Below are 20,311 nucleotides of genomic sequence, written 5' to 3' on the forward strand. Positions count from 1 at the left end.
GGTTTAAAAAACATCAATGTCGTTTCTTATAAAAACTCAATAGTAACTTAAAAATTATTAAGTTGATTATATTTGCAACCATTTAACTGAAAGCAAAACACTTTTGACGAATGAGAACCTTATTAATGACAGCATTTTTCACTAAGTTTGACATGATGAAATAGCTTAAAAAATCCTCTATATAAATGATTCTGTACTTTGTGAAGCAATAAATTGCTATTGCTAGTAATAAAAATAGAAATGTGGTCAATGATCTACTTGGTACAATTTAACTGCCAATTTTCTTTTCCAGTCCTGTCACTAATTCTCTTTATCATCCTTAAGTGCCAATTATTTACTATATTCCAGGCTTTTCTATTTCAAACTTTTCTAATATGCCCGCCCTCGATCTAGTTGTTTCCTTTTTCACCTTACTCTCTAATATTAATCCATCAATTCAAATTGAAGGTCCAATTCAAGTTTTGCCTCCTTCAGGAAATTTTGCTCACTTAGAACACTTTTGAATCATTCATTTGGATTACAGCTGTTTGTAAATACCTTGTTTCCATTTAAGACTCTTGAAGGCGAGTATCATATTTCATTCATATCTGTTTTCTTCACAGTCTCAGTTTCCCACTAGAATTCAAATTCCATTAAACAGAGCCCTCACACATCTTGGTTATCACTGTATTCCTCAGCATTTAGCATAATGGCTGGCACACAGTAAGCATATTATAAGTGCATTTTGAGTGAGTGACTAAATGGATTTTAAAACATAAGCTCCATGAAGGCAAGGATTTGTCTGTTTTATTACCAGGTGAATGAATGATTATTTGGAAGGCTCAGTATTCTTTATATACAACAAAAGTACTTCAATATGTATATTTCACAGAAGTCAAATACAAAGTATTTATGTTGCCTTTCACCTAATTCAGTGGATGATGTATCTTTCTGAAAATAAGACATCCCCTAAAACTGCAAGAGCAAAATATAAAAGAACCAAAATAAAATGGTTGTTTACATTAAGAGAAGTTTCAGTTTTGTTCCTTGTACTTTTCTGTGTTCTAAATTTTCTGCAATGAAAATGTCTTCTTTTTGCAATCAGGAAAAAATAATACTATTTTTAAAGAATGGAAAGGATGAGATCATTTGCAAATGTGTGGCTGAGGAAACTTTAAGGACACCCGAGTCCAAACAAGGTTATTTGGAGTAAATACCAGAGAAAAAAATATTGGAATGTGAAAATAACTTAGAGCTGAAATCTCATCAGCTTGCCAGAATAAAATAAAATAAGATAAAATAAAATCCTCACAGGGAGAGATGGATGGCACTGACCATAGGAAAAAAAGGACACTGTAGAACAAGTGCTTATAGTGATTTTTTTTTTTTTTAGCAGTGTCCTTAGTAGTGTCACATTCTTGCTGTGAACTGTTTTCCCCCAAATTCATATGTTGAAGCCTTAATCCCCAATGTGATCTTATGTGGAGATGGGGCCTTTGGAGTTAATTAGGTTTAGATGAGGTCATGAGGGTGAGGCCCTCATGATGGGATTAGTGTCTTTGTAAGAAAAGATACCAGAGCATTTACATACACCCCACCACTACCCTGGACCCCATTCTCATCTCTTTCCCTACTATGTGAGGACATAACAAGAAGGAGGCCAAAGCAAACTAGGAAGAGAGCCCTTATCAGAACCTGATTATGCTAATACCCTCATGTTGGCCTTCCATCCTTCAGAACTATGAGAAATAAATGTTTGTGTTTAAGTCACTTAGTTTATGGTACTTTGTTAGAGCTGCCCAAGCAGACTAAGACAGAGCAAGTAGACTAAGATCTTAACTGTTATATGGCAAGTAGTTTTCTTTTCTTTTCTTTTTTTTTAAAGATTTTATTTTTTCATAGAGACACACAGAGAGAGAGAGAGGCAGAGACACAGGCAGAGGGAGAAGCAGGCTCCACGCAGGGAGCCTGACGCGGGACTTGATCCCGGGTCTCCAGGATCACACCCCGGGCTGCAAGAGGCGCTAAACCGCTGCGCCACCGGGTCTGCCCGGCAAGTAGTTTTCTGTACTGGAAGAGGATCCCCTCAGTGATTCAGTCAATACATGTTTATTAAATGCCTATTGTGTTTCATGCCCCGTGCAAAGTACTGAGGACAAAGATTACCAAGACAAGGCTCTCACCCCTAAGGAGCTGACTTCATAGGAAACAAGCATATAAACAAATTGAAAAAGGGCTGTAAGTGCTTTGACAGAAGTATGTATGGAGTACATACATCCCTTTTTCAGAGACTCAGAGGTTGGAGTAATTGTTCCTATCTATGGTTGAGTTGGGGAAGTTTGGTTGGCTTGAGTCAACACTGTATCATGCTAACTCTGAGTTCGTCAACCAAGTCAACAGCTGTGGCTCACAATGTGGTGATAAACCAGAGACTTCAATGGTGAGCTCTGCACAGGCCCATATGGGACAGTTACAGAGATTTAGATGGTGGCCACCTACCGAGGAAAGGGAGAACAGAACTTGCTGCATACTCTCCACAATGAAACAGGCTATTGGCAGCAGCTGAATGGCCTCTTCCACCACTTCTACACTGAATTTCCACTTCTCATTCTTCTTTGGGTTCTTGAATACTTATAACAACATTCTCATTTACCTATATTAACTGTATTTTGTATAAGTTAACAAGCATTCAAAGCCTGTTTCTTTGACAAAAACTACTAGAAAATGTGGGACCTAGCATTAAATGCAGCACCCTTCTGTGTTGCATGGGTTTTTCTGTCTCAGTCTTCATCCCTCACATCCTAGCCAAGACTCTACTTTCTCTGGAAACCGTACCTAAACTGCACCACCCCTGGATTGGGTGGGTATTCCTGTTATGAGCCCCCTAACACTCCCGTATTTCCTGCATCATAGAACTTAATTATACTGTTTTGAAATGTCTTATTTAATTGTCTCCTCTATCAGACTGTCAGATCCTTAAGGACAGAAACAGTAACAGTTCTGAGGATGAGCCTAGGTATTCCTAAGCTTTCACTAAGTATTTGTTGAATGAATCTGGTTTCAAAGCCTATAAAAGGAGAGGACCAGATGAGCATTAGGTTTATGTCGCTACCACCAAGGTGCACCTAACCAATTAAGTTTAGTTTGAAATATCCATCTGATTTTTGGTATAAATTAACCCAATCCAAATAAAGAGCATATACTATAAGGAGGGCATTCGATGCAATGAGCACTGAGTGTTATACTGCATGTTGACAAATTGAATTTACATTTTTTTTAAAAGGGAAAAAAATAAAGAGCATAAACTAGAAGAAAACGCAGTACCAAAGCATAACTAAAGTCAAGTTAATGTAAAAATTAAGCTGTTATAGCTTCATATTATGTTAGCTTAATAAAAATTAAGCTGGTTTTGAACAGAGGTGAAAGTCATGGAGAAAGGGTCTGGAAGGTAGTCTAAGGTCAAGAGAGGAATGGACAGGCTTCATGCAGATCAGCTTAGTAGGATCAGAATATTTAGAATCAATTCATTTAACACATATATTTAATGTTTACTTCAAGATTAGACTGAACTTTGGAATCTGGATTAAAGAGTTTAGATGAGATATGAGTAATAAATGCTTCAGGTATACATACACCATGAGAAAAGCTGTGTACTATATTCAAACATGATTATTCTAGCAACTGCGCAGGAGTCGCCTTAGTGTCAAGAAGAACTTAAATGTGATGCACAAAAGCAGAGACGGTCTGTTGAATAAGTGGGATAAAATGTGATCTATGTAGAGAAGTCTTTTCTTTTTTTTTAAGATTTTTATTTATTTATTCGTGAGAGACCAGTGGGAGAGAGAGGCAGGGATATAGGCAGAGGGAGAAGCAGGCAGCTCCCTGTGGGGAGCCTGATGTGGGACTTGATCCTGGGATTCCAGGATCACACCCTGAGCCGGAGGCAAACACTGAACCACTGAGCCACCCACGCATCCCATAAGTCTTTCTTTACTATCTTCTCACAAGCATGCCACAGTGTCTTGCCACAGAAATCACTCTTTGGGTTTAAGGTACAATCTGTAGAAAGCCTCTTAACATGCAAGATTATGCTACTAAGTGATGGTAACACTCAATACAGTGGTACTCCTATCTCCCAAATCTGATCTTTCCTTCCTCCTAGGAATCTCACTAAAAAATGGTTAGTAGGAGGCAATACTTTGAGACTTCCTCAGAGCTGGGTGTTGTCATCACTAGTAGAATGCAAAAGGAGAGATGTGGCCAAATTCCATATCACTTCCTCAAAAATAAATTGCTTGCCTTGGATTGCCCCCTCCACTTCCTGAAGTCTAGAAAGGAGACACGGGAGAGATTCACCTTTAACCTACATCTTAAACTAGGGCTTACTGCATGTCAGAGCCTCAAGATAGAAGGACATGGATCTATGAGCAGACTCATGAGTCAAGTAATCCCATCAGCATCAACCAGTCAGTTTCATGAGAGGGAAATAAATTTCTATTCTGAGTACTGTATTTTTTGTTTCTTCATTATAGCAGCTTGCCTTACCCTAATTAATATTATGTTGATAAGTCTAGCATAGATTTGTAAATTAACTATCTCTTACAAAGACAAGAGGAAGAGCCCAAAGATGTGGTTCACAAGAAACAAGTAAGAAAGGGCTGAATCAGGGCACTCCTTAGGGGAAGGCAAACTCAGATGAACTACTAAAATGGGAGACTCTTGTGTTGCCATCTCAGAGAGAGGGTAAGGTCTTTTGATATCTAGATATGTGCAAGAGGAAGAACCAATGAAGACACTTCGCATACTCGCAAATTTTGGTGGGATGGTTACGATAATTCACAGAAAGGTAGCAAGAGAGGTAGAAATGGAGAAGAGACTGACTGGGACAGGAAGTAGGGGTAGAAACTGATGATGGGTTGCGTTATGGTATTTAAAAAGAAAAAAGAGGAGCCAAAAACATTTCAAGGCATGACTAGTCAGGTGACCATTAATCATGAAACTACGACAATAACAGTAAGTTAGAACAAGCTATTGGCTAGTAGAACAGGACACTGAACTTGATCTTTTCCATGTTGATTTTAAATTGTGGTAGTTCATTTTAGTGTATATGTTCCTAAACAAATTAAGATACATGATGAATACGTGTATTTGGGGAAAAAAAAAACGGTCAAGAAATCAGGTTGGAGATATAGAATATTATGATCCACATAGAAGGATAATGGCTAAAAATGCTCCTTAAAGAAACAGCCACACTTTTGGTTCTTTTACATTTAAAGTGTGAATATTACATATCACAATATGCATCTAGATTACATAGCCTCTGCTAATTGGTAAAAGAAGCTGCTAGAAGCTTTCTGATCATTATATATTCAACATTCTCTCTTTTCACCTCTAAACTTGTATAGAAGTCTCTTCGTGAACTTCTTCACCATTATTTCGATGTTCAGCTTTCTGGAGAAGCCTGGGGCCCAGCAAACCAATGAGTAGACTTCCAATTGGGGCTGTGATGATGATGGACAAAAATGCCACTGTCAACACATCCATTCCGTATTCTTCTAACTGTCTCTCTCCATGTGATCTTGCTGTGTCCAAAGCCACAGATCCTATGGCAGCCTATAAAAGTTTAAAGGTAACATTGTAAACATAAGACAAGTGCATGGAGAAAAGGTAAATTATTTTGTCATTGCAATAACAAATTGCTTATTCTTTTGCTCAGCTAAGAAAGTTACACTAGTCTTCTTTCAAAGTATACTGCAGTGAGTTTTGATTGTCTGAAAATGCTCCCTGCCCTTGCTTGGGGGAAAGCATAATGATTCATATGTACCTATTTGCATAAGGCAGAGTTACAAAAATATCAGGAAAATATAATTTAAAACACAAGGCAAATATTGACTTATGATATTAATTAACTATGACATGATCCCATTTACTAAATTCCCCCTGAGTAAAGATGAAAGCTACTAAAGCTATTAGTCATCTCATTCTTTCATCTTTGGTAATTTCAAAGTAAGAAAACATAAGATGAAAAAATTCAGTAATACCGAAAGATGGTGAAGTTCTGAATGTAAAAAACAAAATTAAAAACAAAAAGACCCATAAGAATATGTACTGCTTTTAGAGACTGTTTTTTTTTTTTTAGAGACTGTTTTTTTAAAAATATTTATTTATTTATTCATGAGACACACACACACACACACACACACACAGAGAGAGAGAGAGAGAGAGGCAGAGACATAGGCAGAGGGAGAAGCAGGCTCCTGAGCCAAAGGCAGATGCTCAACCACTGAGCCACTCAGGCGTCCCTAGAGACTAATTGTTAAACATTAGGGAACTTGAAAATGTGAGATATCTTCAAAAGTTGAAGTTAATCTTATTAGGTATTTGGTTAATTTTTGCCTCAGGAGTTGGCAAAATGTTTTATTTAAGATTTATCTTTTAGAAAGTCTCATGAAAACTTGTTTTCTTTTATAGGCAAAACACAATATTATCAGTGCACATGGAAAAATAATATAGTAAACAATCTGATTATTCCCTTATTCTACAGAACACAATGTTAGCCTCTAGAACGATGAAACAGGAAAGAAAATATCATGTGCATGAGACGCATGGCAGAGACTACTAATTGCCCACAAGTATCTGAATACACTCTTCTATAATAGAACTCTTCAGTTTCAGCTGGTCACATTGCTGTACAAATAGAGAGTTTTTTAAGCCTTCTTTACAACTAGCTGAAGCTATGTATCTATGTTCTAGCCACTGAGAGGTGAGAAGAAGTGATAAATGCTACTAGTAGCCTGTTCTGGAAAGAAATCAACACGTGAACTTTTTTCTCCCCACCCCTCTGTAAGAAATGGTGAAAGGTGGACTCATGGATGGAAGACACACACTGAGGGTAATGGTCACCCTGCCAGCTCTGGATTGCCCAGAGAATTTATTGAGGACTTTCAGTTATAGCAGGTTACCTTGTACCATAGCTAATACAACATTTCAAGAATTCTTGGCAGGAATTGCACATATTATGATGTGTGTTTGTATGCATGTATGTTTTGGGGTTTGTATGCATGCTGAGTTGTGATTTAAAAAATATTTTTAAATATTTTATTCATTCATTAGAAAGAAAGAGACAGAGAGACAGAGAGAGGGCATGAGCAGGGGAGGCAGAGGGAGAAACAGACTCCCCACTGAGAGAGGAGCCCAAGTTGGTGCTTGATCCCAGGACCCCGAGATCATGATCTGAGCCAAAGGCAGACACTTAATGGATTGAGTCACCTGATGTCCCAATATATTTCTTACAGTATTACATGATTTAAAAAGTTTGAAAAACACTAAAGTAGAATAAGTATGTAAGAAAGTTTTGTTTCTTGTGCAGTGACAAAAAGAGAAAAAAAAAGTACAATACTTCACAGTACATACATTATTCAACACATTCTAGATAATATTTTCTTATTTTAAATTGGCTTTGATAGCAGGAGAGTGCCACGTCTCAAATTTTAATGTTTCAAAACACATTTTTCATACTAAAGCTATTAGAGTGATTATTTTGATATTTACCCACTAAGGTTACCAAAGGTAGTGAGGAAGCTGAAGGCACTCTGAGGGAGAAACTCTTCTACTTATTGTACTACTAACCTCACGGTATTCTTATCCAGTGTCTCAGACTTCTTTGAAAGTCTGTTGGAAATGAAAACAACTCTGGAATAATGCCATAGCCCACAGCCATACAAAATCTGGCATATAGTTACACAGCATAAATATCCCTAAAGCTTCCTAAATTAAAAACATCTGATTTGGGGGTGTTTGGGTGGCTTAGTTGGTTAAGCATCCAATTCTTGATTTCAGCTCAGGTCATGATCTCAGGGTCATAAGACTGAGCTCCATCTTGGGCTCTGCACTCAGCGGGGAGTCTACTTGAGATTTTCTTTCTCCCTCTCCTTTTGCCTCTGCCACCCCCAAAATAAATAAGTCTTTAAAAAAAAATCTGATTTTCATTTCATGAAACAGAGATTTGCATGTTTAAACAATTGCAAAATAATCAGGGAGGAGACAGTTAAATCTTGTTTGCTATAATTAGTTTGAAAATAAAGACTATAATCAGAAATATACTACATTTACAACAAATAATAATCTATATAGTTTTAATTTCATTAGTAATGAAATTCTACCAAATACATGATTAATAATTTCAAGCACATATCTGTTCATGCTTATTCATTATAGTGAACAATTTTGGGGTCAATGTATGTGATTGATACATTTGACAACAGGTTTAGCTAGTTTGAAAAATTTATTATCAACCAATAATCTAGGAAATCAATAACGTATTTCCTCAGTTTTTTTTTTTAAGATTTTATTTATTTATTCATGAGAGACACACACAGAGAGAGGTAGAGCCATAGGCAGAGGGAGAAGCAGGCTCCCCGGGGGGAGCCTGATGTGGGACTTGATCTCAGGGTCATGGGATCACTACCTGAGCCAAAGGCAGACACTCAACCACTGAGCTACCCAGGTGTCCCTCCCTGGTTTTTAAAAAATCTTTCTCCTTTATATATAAAGGCTGTAGTCAAGCATAACAGATTATCTATCATACATTGAAATATCTCCAAATACTAAGATGGTCCATGCTATTTCTCTTTCACTCTCTTTTTGGAAGATACTAAAATGAAAAGAGTTAACAGCTATTTCTCTGGGTGATTTAAAGGGCTCTGACTGATGAAAATTCCAAACTCTTCCTGTGGCTACTGATTTCTAGTTAGTGTAGGGAATTCTCAGATTTTTAGTTGACTTCAATAAAGCTGATGATCTAGATAAATTTAAATAAGCCATCATATTTAGGAAATCAATATGCCCAAAATAAAACTTTTAAAGAGTAGATTAGTATAAACCTTTTCATAAATCAAACTTAGATTAAATTTTTTCCTAATGTAATTATTAGGAAAAAATTTGAATAAGCCCTCTTATTCAAAATTTCAAGGTATCATATAGACATAGGAGTTAAAATGCTAAGCCATCCTATCATCTTTACCTGGACTGTGGCCTTCGGAAGCCATGCAAAAGAAATAAATATCTTTTCCTTTATATTAAAGCCAGCAAAACACACCATCAGAAAGGTAGTCAAAATTCGTATCAATACTGCAATGCCCAGGACGCCAACACAAAGGCCTGCAAGAAATGCTTTCTTTTTAGACATAATAAAATAGTGAGAGAGAAACTGAATTTCATGGTTGTTGATTCAAAATACTATCAATTGCAATTATCTAAATATATCAAAAAATTAAGAAGACAAAAATAGGCATAATTTATCAAAATGGCAATAACAAACTATTTGTTTAAAAGAAGGTATTTTTCCTAGATTAAATCAGAAATTAATTAAACATATTTGATATATATTATAAAGGAGATTTGAATGTTATTTCTCTTATGCTTTACAGCAAGAACCAAACTTTTTTTCTGTGTGTTAATTCAACATGAATTTATTAAATAACTATGCATGACAGGATTTGGACTAGATATTGGGTATACAAAAATGTATAATGTACAGACTTTGTTTGCCTCTGTAAACTTCAAAGCTGGAGGAAAAAAGAAATATAAACAATGAATACTATAGTACTATAGGGTTAAGTGCAGTATGAACATACTGATAAGAGGTCACAGAAGAGGAAAAAGTTGGTATTTTCATCAAAATGGTTGAGAATTCTTTACAGAGTATAAACCCGAGGTGATATGAAAAATATTTATTAGCCAGTATGGAAGCAATCAGCCAGAACTGGCGGGGGACTGACCAATCAGAATAGACACTGGCAGTCTACACCTGTTTCACCATATTGGTGTATACACTGACTGCCCATTAGCCAGGTTGACACAGCTACTTTATTCCATCCTTTAGAATCCTTTGCTGAGAAAGATCAGTTCATCTTGATTGGCAGAATAAGGACTGACTAGAAAAATGAACCTGAGAATGGCACAGCTAAGGTGACTGCTAAGGAATAGGGTGATTTTCTAAGAAGTAATATTTGTTAAATGTTTACTGTGTGCCAGGTTCTGTATTAAGCTTTAAGTGAATTCATTAATCTTTTAATCCTTACAATCTGTTGGGTAATTTTACTTATTTAACAGTTGAAAAAAGTGAAGTTTAAAAAGGATAAATGGCTTTCTTAAGCTCAAAAGGCTAGTCAAACAACAGATAGACACTGCTGGAGGATTTATTGTGAACCTGCAATATGGCTTGTGTTGTGTTTTTTTTATTGAAGGATATTGCACCTAGGATGGACATTTCAAAAGTATTTGTTGCCTGAAATATAAGAAACAAAAGAGATGATACCATTCTCAGGAGGGAGCATTGAAGGTTTGGGGAGAAGATGATTTACAAGTTTGGAACATATTGAGTTTGACGTTTTGTGAGATTTACAAGTGGTCATGTTCAATCAGCAATTAGGTACATAGATTTAGAAATAAAAATTTTGGAATTATGTAGTTTATAATCAAAGCTACTAAGTGTAGATGAGCTCTGAAAAATAACATGGAGTGAGAAGCATTGAAGGCTTTGAAGAACTTAGATGAAGAACTATATGTAGTGTAAGTGAGGACTCAAAGTGCACTGAAAAATATGAAGTTTCAGAATTCAATGTAAAATGTGTTTTAAAGAGGTCAATAGTATCAAATGCTGCTGGGTGATCAAGTAAAGAAAAAAAGAGACTGATAAGTATTCATTGTATTTAACAATATAACCTTGGTGAGAGCAGGGTCAATTGTGTGATGGGCAGAGGCTAGGCTGAAATGTATTGAAGAAGAGAGTGAGAGTTGAAATGGAAAAGGGAGATATATTTACCTTTTTGGAAAAGTTTGAACAGGGGATTAAGAGGAAGTGTGGCAGGTGAGGGCGTAAGTTAAATGGAAAAAAGGAGATTTTATATACTTATATATACACACATATAAAATCATGGTAAAATATACACAACAAAATTTACCATCTTAACCATTTTTAAGTGTACACTTTAGTAGCATTAACTTAAACATTCACATTTTTGTGTAACCAAACTCCAGATTTTTTCATCTTGCAAAACTGATCTATTAAAGAACATTCTATTTCCTCCTCTCCCAAGTCCCGGGCAACCACCATTCTACTTTCTGTCTCTATGATTTGACTACCCTGGATACCTCATATAGATGGAATCATACAGTATTTGTCTTTTGGTGACAAATGTCCTCCAGGTGCATCCATGTTGTAGCATGTGTTGGAATGAAAATAAATTATTTTTTTATTTTTATTTTTTTAAAAGATTTTATTTATTCATGATAGACACAAAGAGAGAAAGAGAGAGAGAGGCAGAGACACAGGCAGAGGGAGAAGCAGGCCCCATGCAGGGAGCCCGATGTGGGACCTGATCCCAGGATCCTGGGATGAAGGCAGGTGCTTAAACCGCTTAAGGCACCCAGGCTGCCTAGAAAGAAATTATTTTAAGACAGGAGAGATTAGAGTTTGCTTAAATTCCAAAGAGGAGAAAACTGTCACATGGATATCTGAAGATACATGAGGACAGGGGAAGAATCTATGTGTGAGATCAAGAAGGAGATAGCAGAAGATGGGATTCCCAGTAAAGATGGACAAATATGGAATGAGTGGAAAGGAGAAAATAACAAGTACATGTACACAAAAAAAATTTTTAAGTGCAGTGTTATGAAATCAAAAGTTTTAATATAATTGCTTTCAAATGTATGAATAAATAAATGCATGCATGAAAAAAAGAAACATTTTTGTTCCATGGGTGTATATTATAGAACTGATGAGTTATCTTTACAATTCTTGCCCTTCATCAGAACGAGTCTAATTGAATATTTTTATCCTTGAAAAAAACTTTTAAGACCTGCATTTTTTGGATAGTAGTTAGCAGTGTTACTTTTCTTTACAATGAATAATATTAATGGTATAAAATCTATGCCTGAGATTGACAAATATTATTTTCTGACCTACTACTCTAAGACACTTAGATTATTAGCTTTTTATATAATTGTGACAAATACCTACCAAAGGTATTCCAAAGGTATTAACAAAAGTTAATTTTAGCAAGTGCTACTTGGAAATTCTTACCTACAGTTTCTGGTCTGAGAGATGCAATAGATACTTCTGCTCCGATCAGTCCAAAGAGAAGGGGCTGAAAGATGTACCAGGCACCTGCGATAATTTTTTCAACCTCTGCCTAGAAGAAACACACATATACATACCCCACACAGATTTTTATTATATGAAGTTACAAGTTCTAAGAATTTTACTAATTTGAAATTTGAGTCAATTTGACCTGAGCCAGGCTTTATTTCTGTGACATCGATAAATAAGAGGTTGGCTAAAATAAAACAAAAAATTATATAAAGATATTTCCAACATAGTTATTTTATGAGGTGCTTTAGAGTTGTTTGCAAATAGATGATAATGATAAAGAGTCTAGTAATTCTGTTAGACTCCTCTTAGGAGGACTTCTACTTGTGAATATACAATATGTATGTGTGTACATATGTAATACTTAGTATTATTTTATAGCTTAAAATGTTAATTTTCATTCAACAATATGATTTAGACATCTTATAATAGTAAATATATCTAGATATACATCTAATTATCGCTATATAGTAATCTATGGTATAGAATTTTCAGTATATTCAATAATTTCTTTATTGATGGCCCTTTAAGTTGTTTCCAATTTTATCTTTTTATTTTATTTATTATTTTTTTTTAATTTTTAAATTGGAATTCAATTTGCCAACATATAGCATAACACCCAGTGCTCATCCTGTCAAGTGCCCCCTCTCCAATTTTATCTTTATAAAAAACAGTTTAAGGTGACCTCAAATCATGCACAAAAATATAATTCAGGTATAGTGAAGTGCTGTGTTTATTAATTTATTACCCCTTGTTGGCTCTGCAGAAAATGAAGCTGAGCCCTTTAAATATTTCTCCTTTGCTACCTGGCATTATATTAAATTTTGTCAGTAGAGGGTGCTGAAGAGATATTGCAAGGAAGATGCTCTTCCTGATTTTCAGGGCTCCTCACAGTAGGATCCTGTAGCACACTTGGGTTTCTTCAGTACACAGGTGGCTTCTGCAGTGCTGGACTCCTATAGTGCATGGCAGACAGCACCACCGAGTGGCCAGAAGCTGCCCCCAGCTTACTGCAAGGGAGTTTCATAGCCAACCCAAGGGAGTTGGATTGCACCCTAGAGGGTGAATTTCCTGCACATTGGAGTATAGATTTCCAGCAAATTGTCCAAGCCAGGCACCATAGGGGTCTTTTCTACCATCCAGTGAACAAAGGCTTTCTAACAAGATCTGGAATCTGAGGCCTGGGGGTGGGAGTAGGTGGGTGGAGTGGAGAGATGCCAGGGCATGGCTCAATCTCAGCCCTAGGAGTTTATAGTTGCTATTTCTATATTCCTCAGGGGTCTTTTACATTTTACAAGCCAATCCCTGGTTATCTAATCCCCTGGTATGGTTAATAATAAATTTTCCCTATTCCAGTTACTAGGTGATTTCCCTTTCCCCATAAGATCCTAACTAATACAAGTACTAACTTTATAACACATACTGAGAAATCCCTAAAAAAAAGATAGACACAATTAGGGTAGCACGACTAGAATGTCGTGTGGCAAAAAAAACCATAAGCAAACAAAGAACAATAAGATGACAAACCAGGAGAAAATATCTGCGCTGTGTATAACAGAATAAGGAGCAATATCCAAGCAATAACAAAAAGGCATAGAGCCTAATAGAAAAACGGGCAATGCATACCTACAAGTAATTCACAACTGAAAAAACACAAATCACCAAAAAATATAAAATGCTAAAATTCAGCAATCAATGAAACACAAATTAAAATGATATGCCACATTTTTTTGGGGGGACACCATATTAGAAAAAAATACTAAAAATTTTTATAATGTTAAGTACCTGCAACTGTAAGGAAACTCACTAATTCTTAGAACAATTAATGGTGCTTTTATTTGGAGGGCAATTTAGCAGTACTCATTACAGTATCTAAAATTTTATACTAAACAAATTTTTCTAATCAACTAATAAGAATCTATATTTTTGGACAACACTTTTGCATTTATAATTACACGTCTTTGAGAATCTGGTTTTCCATATCTATTTTCAGCAGTTTAACAAAAGATGATTACAATGTGTCTCTATTTTCTTTTTTTTCTTATTAATTCTGGTATGTTTATTCCGATAAAGATTCTATTTCCTCTTGGCTTATAAATGTTGAGTGCATATGTGAAGGGGTTGGTTGATTTACTTATATTGTTCTATTCTTACATCATGTAAATAATTACATTTTTACATCATAAGGAATCAGATAATAACTTAGGTTCAAATTCTGCCACCTGCTAAATGCAAGTCACTTTTCTCTCAGCATCTTATTTTTTCTCATCTGTAAAATCAGAGGTTTATATTAGATGACATCCAAGATCCTTTATCATTTACTGCCAATGACTAGTTCTACCAAAACTGGGGTCCAGTGAACACCTTTCTACAAATCTTTAAATTTTACTTTTTAACTTGGCTTTTAGAGTACACTGTAGATAAAACTCAGACTTTAGTTGATATCCACGTTAGTGTAGAATAAAAATCAGCTCTATTATTCCTAGGTTACTGAGCCTTTTGTTGCCATGACTAATTATTTAAGGGAAGGCCTCAAAAATATTTCACATACTCAGAACTTCAATGAAAGAAAACTTTTTAGTTTTCTCTATCAAATAGTTCTTATCTCTAAACTGTAGACAAAGGTCACCATTTGTTTCTTGATTGTAACACTTTAGACTGGTTGAACATCAGACATGGACTTATATACTGTAAAACTTAATAATGGGTTGAGTCAAAATGTATCTTCTTAATGCTTTTTCATAACATCAAAACTAAAACGAATGTGCTTATAAAGAAAATGGAGTCATCGAATAGGCTAAGTGTAAAAGAGACAGGGGAATGAAGACTATGTTGCCCACACTGAATGTTAGGGCTACTTTACACATTTGTTTACACTAGTAGTAAGAATCTTCAAAAACATAAATCACTTTTAGGGATAGACAAAAGAAGAAAATGATCAGAAACAGAGTTTTTATCATGACTTCAATATGTACTTAAGCTGATACTTCCCTTCTCAGAGAAAAGAGCATTTCAAAATTCAGAAGGTTCAAAATATGTCAGGAAAACCATCCCACAACTACAAAGGTCATAGAAGCAGTACTGGATTTGAAAATAGATAAAACAATATGACAAAGGCTTTCAAAAAGTGAGTATATTTGAGATAAATATGAAAAAATTGTTCTTAGTTCTTTCACTGAGTTGTGGGATTACACTGACCTAATAATCGGTTGGACTGCAGGCAATTCTGGCAAAATTATGACAAATGCAGAAGAACCAAATGCTGTGTTTTGGTTTATAAACAATCTTTTTTCTAACCCATACTATAGTTTTTCAAAGACTAGTGTGAATGGAAGTCATCAAAGTTTCCCTTTCCCTGCCTGTAGCTAATGTGCACTCACCATAGGCAATAGCCTCTCCCTTGATTTCCCTATTGCTAAAACTACTCTTTTAAAAAATATTTTATTTATTTGAGAGAGAGAGAGCCACAGAGAGAGCACAAGCAGGGGGAACAGCAGAGGGAGAAGGAGTAGCAGACTCCCCACTGAGCAGGGAGCCCTGACCTGGGGCTTGATCCCAGGACCCCGAGATCATAACCTGAGCTGAAGGCATATGCTTAACTGACTTGAGTCACCACATGCCCCTAAAACTACTCTTTTATGCTCTATCCCAAATGCTGTGGTTCCCTTTAATTGTTTTTTTATCCTATCATTTATGAATTTAGAGACTAATTTTAAAATTATGAAGCACAGCAGTATGTTTTTAATATACTTGGTATATGTTATTCAAATAGATGTCAAAAATATAAAAATGTTCCCTGCCCAATAATGCTACAGTTGTATTATAGATTAGTATACTTGGGAGTCAGGTAAGCCTGAGCTTAAATCACAGTGCCACTTTCTAATTTTGTGACTTTGGACATGTTATTTGTGTCTTTCTGATTTATAGTCTCTATAAAATGGAAACGGTAATATTTTTTAAGGCTTTTGTGTGTGTGTGTGTGTGAACATAAATGAGAATATCCACGTAGTGCCTAGCATAGAACCATACAGACTGGCAAAAAAAAATTTATTAAAAAATGGGCAGAAGACATAAACAGACATTTTTCCAAAGAAGACATACAGATGGCCAACAGACACATGAAAAGATGTTCAATGTCACTGATTATCAGGGAAATACAAATCAAAACTACAATAAAATATCACCTCACACCTGTCAAAATGGCAAAGATTAACAATACAAGAAACAACATATGTTGGCAAGGATGTGGAGAAAGGGGAACCCTCCTGCACTGATGCTGTGTATGTAAACTGGCACAGCCACTCTGGAAAACAGTATGGAGGTTCCTCAAGAAGTTAAAAATAGAATTACCCTATGTCTCCAGCAATTGCACTATTAGGTGTCTACTCAAAGGATACAAAAATACTGATTTTAAGGGATAAATGCACCCCAGTATTTATAGCAGAATTATCAACAATAGCCAAATTATGGAAATAACCCAAAATTCTATTGACTGATGAGTGGATAAGGAAGATGTGGTATATTCACGAAAAAGAATGAAATCTTGCTATTTGCAATGACGGGATGGAGCTAGAGAGTGTAATGCTAAGCTAGATAAGTTGTCAGAGAAAGATAAATACCATATGATTTTACTTATATGTGGAATTTAAGAAACAAAAGAACAAAGAGGAAAAAAGGAGAGGGAGGTAAACCAAGAAAGTCTGTTAACTATAGAGAACAAATAGGTGATTACCAGAGGGAAGGTGGGTGGAGGGGATGGTTGAAATAGGTGATGGGGATTATGGAAGACACTTGTGATGAGCACCAGGTTATGTATAAAAATGCTGAATCACTATATTGTACACCTGAAAATAATATTATACTATATGTTAACTAACTGGAATTTAAATAAAATCTTAAAAAAATTTAATTACCAAAATCTGATTAGAAAAAGAAAGATGAAAAAAAGTTATTAGTTCCCTTCCCTCTTTACCCATTACAGTATAAAATAATGAGTTGATTGTGATTTTTGAGGATTTTAAAAGAGGTGACAACAGAAAAACATTTACCTGTAAAGTTCAATTTGAAAAATCTTATTATAAGCATTTTTGAGTTTTTCTGTTGAATAAATGAAAGGAAATAACCTAAAATATTTAAATAGTTTACAGAACTGTTGGTTTCAGGTGAAGGAATTGCAAATGATTTCTTTCCTTTTTTAAAAATTTGAAGAAAGCTCCACACCCAGCATGGAACCTAATGTGGGGCTTGAACTCATGACCCAGAGATTAAGACCTGAGCTGAGATCAAGAGTCGATGCTCAACCTACTGAGCCACCCAGGTGCCCCTCTTTCCTTTCAGACTTTTTCCCCTCCAAAGTTGAAAAATGAGCATATATCACCTTCATACTCAAAAATAAAATTAATTTTCTTTTAAAAATTATGGTTGTGGTAATTTACTTTTCTAATGCTGAAAAAAGGGCAGCCCGGTGGCTCAGCGGTTTAGCGCCGCCTACAGCCCAGGGCGTGATCCTGGAGACCCTGGATGGAGTCCCAGTCGGGCTCCCTGCATGGAGCCTGCTTCTCCCTCTGCCTGTGTCTCTGCCTCTGTCTCTCTCTCTCGATTAAATAAATAAAACGTTTAAAAAAATAATGCTGAAAAAAAGTTGTTACCATTAAGAAATGAACAGTTTGTAAAATGCCAATGCCAGGCAAACTTCCCAGGTGTTGGACAAGGGTTCACAACTTGAATGTAGCAGCATCCTTCACTAAAGTAAAACTTTGATCTTGGTCCTGGAGCAGACAATAGATTTGAGTGCTTCAAAGAGCAGGGCACGGTTGTCAGCAGCCCAGGAGAGGACTGAAGACAGACAGCAGTGAGTCCACAGAGAGAAGTGAAGGAGGAAGCACAGTCCTTCAGTCTAGAGCTGAGATTACACAGAAGACTGACCAGGGATAGGTGATAACTGTGCTTCAGCTCACAAGTAAAGTGAAGCCATGGAAACAAATGTTTTGATAAGATCAAATGCTTAAAAGAAATGAGGGATGATGAGTACCCAACTTATAACTAGGAAGTTAGTTGACTCTATAGCTCTGCCCTTATTAAATGTTAGGTTACCTGAAATCAAAAAGTAAAATTGAATAACATAGGTGCGGCTAGGAAAGAAAAAAAGACTTGAAATAAGCCTTATAACCAAACCTCTTGTAAGACAGCAAACCCAGGTGTGCAACTAATACATAGAGCAGGGTTTGAAAGGGACTTTCTCTTTTCCTTCAAAGCCCAATACATCTAGGCTCACTTCCTGTGTCCTCAATACCCTTCTGTAGACAATGCTCCAGGCAGCTCTTATTATCCCTCTCTCCTCTGAAGCAAGACGATTCACTTTTACTTGTCCTAACTTAGTAATCACATCCTTATAGGGAGCCACTCATCTGAGTGTTCTTTATTCACAAGAAAATTCTGTCTCTAGGATACCTCTGCAGAGATTCACTCAACTGAATTTAATTATATACTTAACCTCAAGCTTTATAACCGTCATTTATTTTTCCAAATGGCATTATTTTAAGCATAATTATTTTGAACAGTTGTTTCCAGGTTGTCTAAAATGATATATCTGCATTTAGTTAGGTCAGCTACAGATAATTTCTTCATTAAACAGAATAGCATGTGCTCCTGTCAAGTTCAAATTTATAAAGATGTAACTTGAAATTAAAGTTAGTAAATGGCCACCAACTGATTTCCATCATACATATCGAGAAATAAATAATTTAATAACCTTGAAAATCAGTAAGAAAAACCAAAACAATCTTTTAAAAAATGGGCACAAGCTTTTGAATGGTTTAGCAGGTATAGGAAAAGATGATTAGCCTCACTCATAAAGAAATGCAAATCAGATCAATAATGAAATACAGTTTTCACCCATCATATTTGCAAAATATCTGACATTTTTTAAAAGATTTTATTTATTTATTCATGAGACACACACACACACACACACACACACACACACAGAGACACAGGCAGAGGGAGAAGCAGGCTCCATGCAGGAGCCTGATGTGGGACTCGATCCCGGGTCTCCAGGATCACGCCTGAAGACGGTGCTAAACCGCTGAGCCATGCAGACTGCCCCAAATATCTGATTTTTAATGATTTCTTCAGAAAAACATCCCAGGCAGAGAAGCAGGAGACCTTAGTTTTGTCTGGTCTCAGGCATTCAGCTAGATAGCTATCAAATCATTCTGAACACCTGTGAACTCAACAAGCAATCTAAGAAAAGAATTGCTGTAATTCTACAAAAAGCAAAGTAACCACTTTCTGCAAGGTAGGAGGTGCTGAAAAATTAATCCCAGGCAATATATGGGAAAGATAAATAAACTGCAGGGGGAGGGAGCCTCTGTAAACTGCTACTGGAAAGTGATAGAGCAGAGAACAAAATTGGAACTTTTACAAGTGTGCTCTGGTGAGGGACATCCCCACCTGAAAGGTGCTCAGGTAGCCAAGAGGGGTGGAATGCTAGGTGAGACAGTGTGGTCTCAGAATCCCTGGGTCACAGAAAGAACAGGCTTGCCTGAGTTCAGCAGAGTTCTGGAAGCCGGCTACAATTAGCCCAGGGATGGGCTTTCTGCTAGGGGTTGCCATAAACCACAAATCATAGCACCACTGGGTGACTGCTCTCTAAGCAGGGCCTCAACAAGTGGCAGAACTGCAGCGAGACCCCCCTGCTACCCCACCTCCACCCCCCCATGACACTGCCTCCCCACCCCCCACCAAGGGGGAGGAGTGGTGTGAGTGTGCTCTGCAGGAGTCTGCAAAGTTTGGAGACTCCAAATGGAGTTGCTGCCTGAAAAAAAATGCTCAGTCACAGGCTAGATGAACACAGAGAGCAGACAGGAGCCAAGGAGATGAGAGTGATTGACTGCTTTTCCTTGAGGGTGCACTGAGGAGTGGGGGGAAGTGAGCTTTCAGGTCTGGGGCTGGAGACTGGGAGGCTACCATTTTCATTCTCATTAACTAAAGCTGTATGGAAAGCCTTCAGGGAACAAAAGCCACACAGCGCAATCCCAAGCTGCTTGCTTAGACTGGCCACCTGACAAGGGTAGTATAATTCTGACCAGGGCAAAGACACATGAGAATCAGTACAACAGGCCCCTCTCTGAGAAGATCCAGCTCAGACCAAGTTTAAGGATCATACAGAACTGCAAAACT

The 20,311-nt window shown here is 36.6% G+C and overlaps 1 protein-coding gene and 1 long non-coding RNA gene across 5 annotated transcripts in view; one reads left to right on the top strand and one right to left on the bottom strand.

The window, feature by feature from the left end:
• Positions 1 to 20,311, top strand: part of LOC144303788 (uncharacterized) — an 81,747-nt gene that overhangs the window by 32,151 nt on the left and 29,285 nt on the right. The gene's annotated exons all lie outside the window — the stretch shown is intronic.
• The window catches only part of SLC9B2 (solute carrier family 9 member B2), a 64,440-nt gene continuing 44,862 nt past the window's right edge, over positions 734 to 20,311 (bottom strand). For 3 of the 4 annotated variants that reach the window (XM_077882158.1, XM_077882157.1, XM_077882159.1), the window contains 3 exons: positions 12,065 to 12,173; positions 9,002 to 9,138; positions 734 to 5,592 (listed from right to left, as the gene is read on the bottom strand). In XM_077882158.1, coding sequence (XP_077738284.1) covers positions 5,371 to 5,592; positions 9,002 to 9,138; positions 12,065 to 12,173 — 468 coding nt within the window. In that variant the 3' untranslated portion in view covers positions 734 to 5,370. The remainder of the gene's footprint in view (positions 5,593 to 9,001; positions 9,139 to 12,064; positions 12,174 to 20,311) is intronic. The other variant, XM_077882160.1, reaches the window with a different exon arrangement.

The sequence above is a fragment of the Canis aureus genome, chromosome 33, assembly GCF_053574225.1.
Source record: "Canis aureus isolate CA01 chromosome 33, VMU_Caureus_v.1.0, whole genome shotgun sequence".
In the NCBI taxonomy this organism is placed as follows: Eukaryota; Metazoa; Chordata; class Mammalia; order Carnivora; family Canidae; genus Canis; species Canis aureus.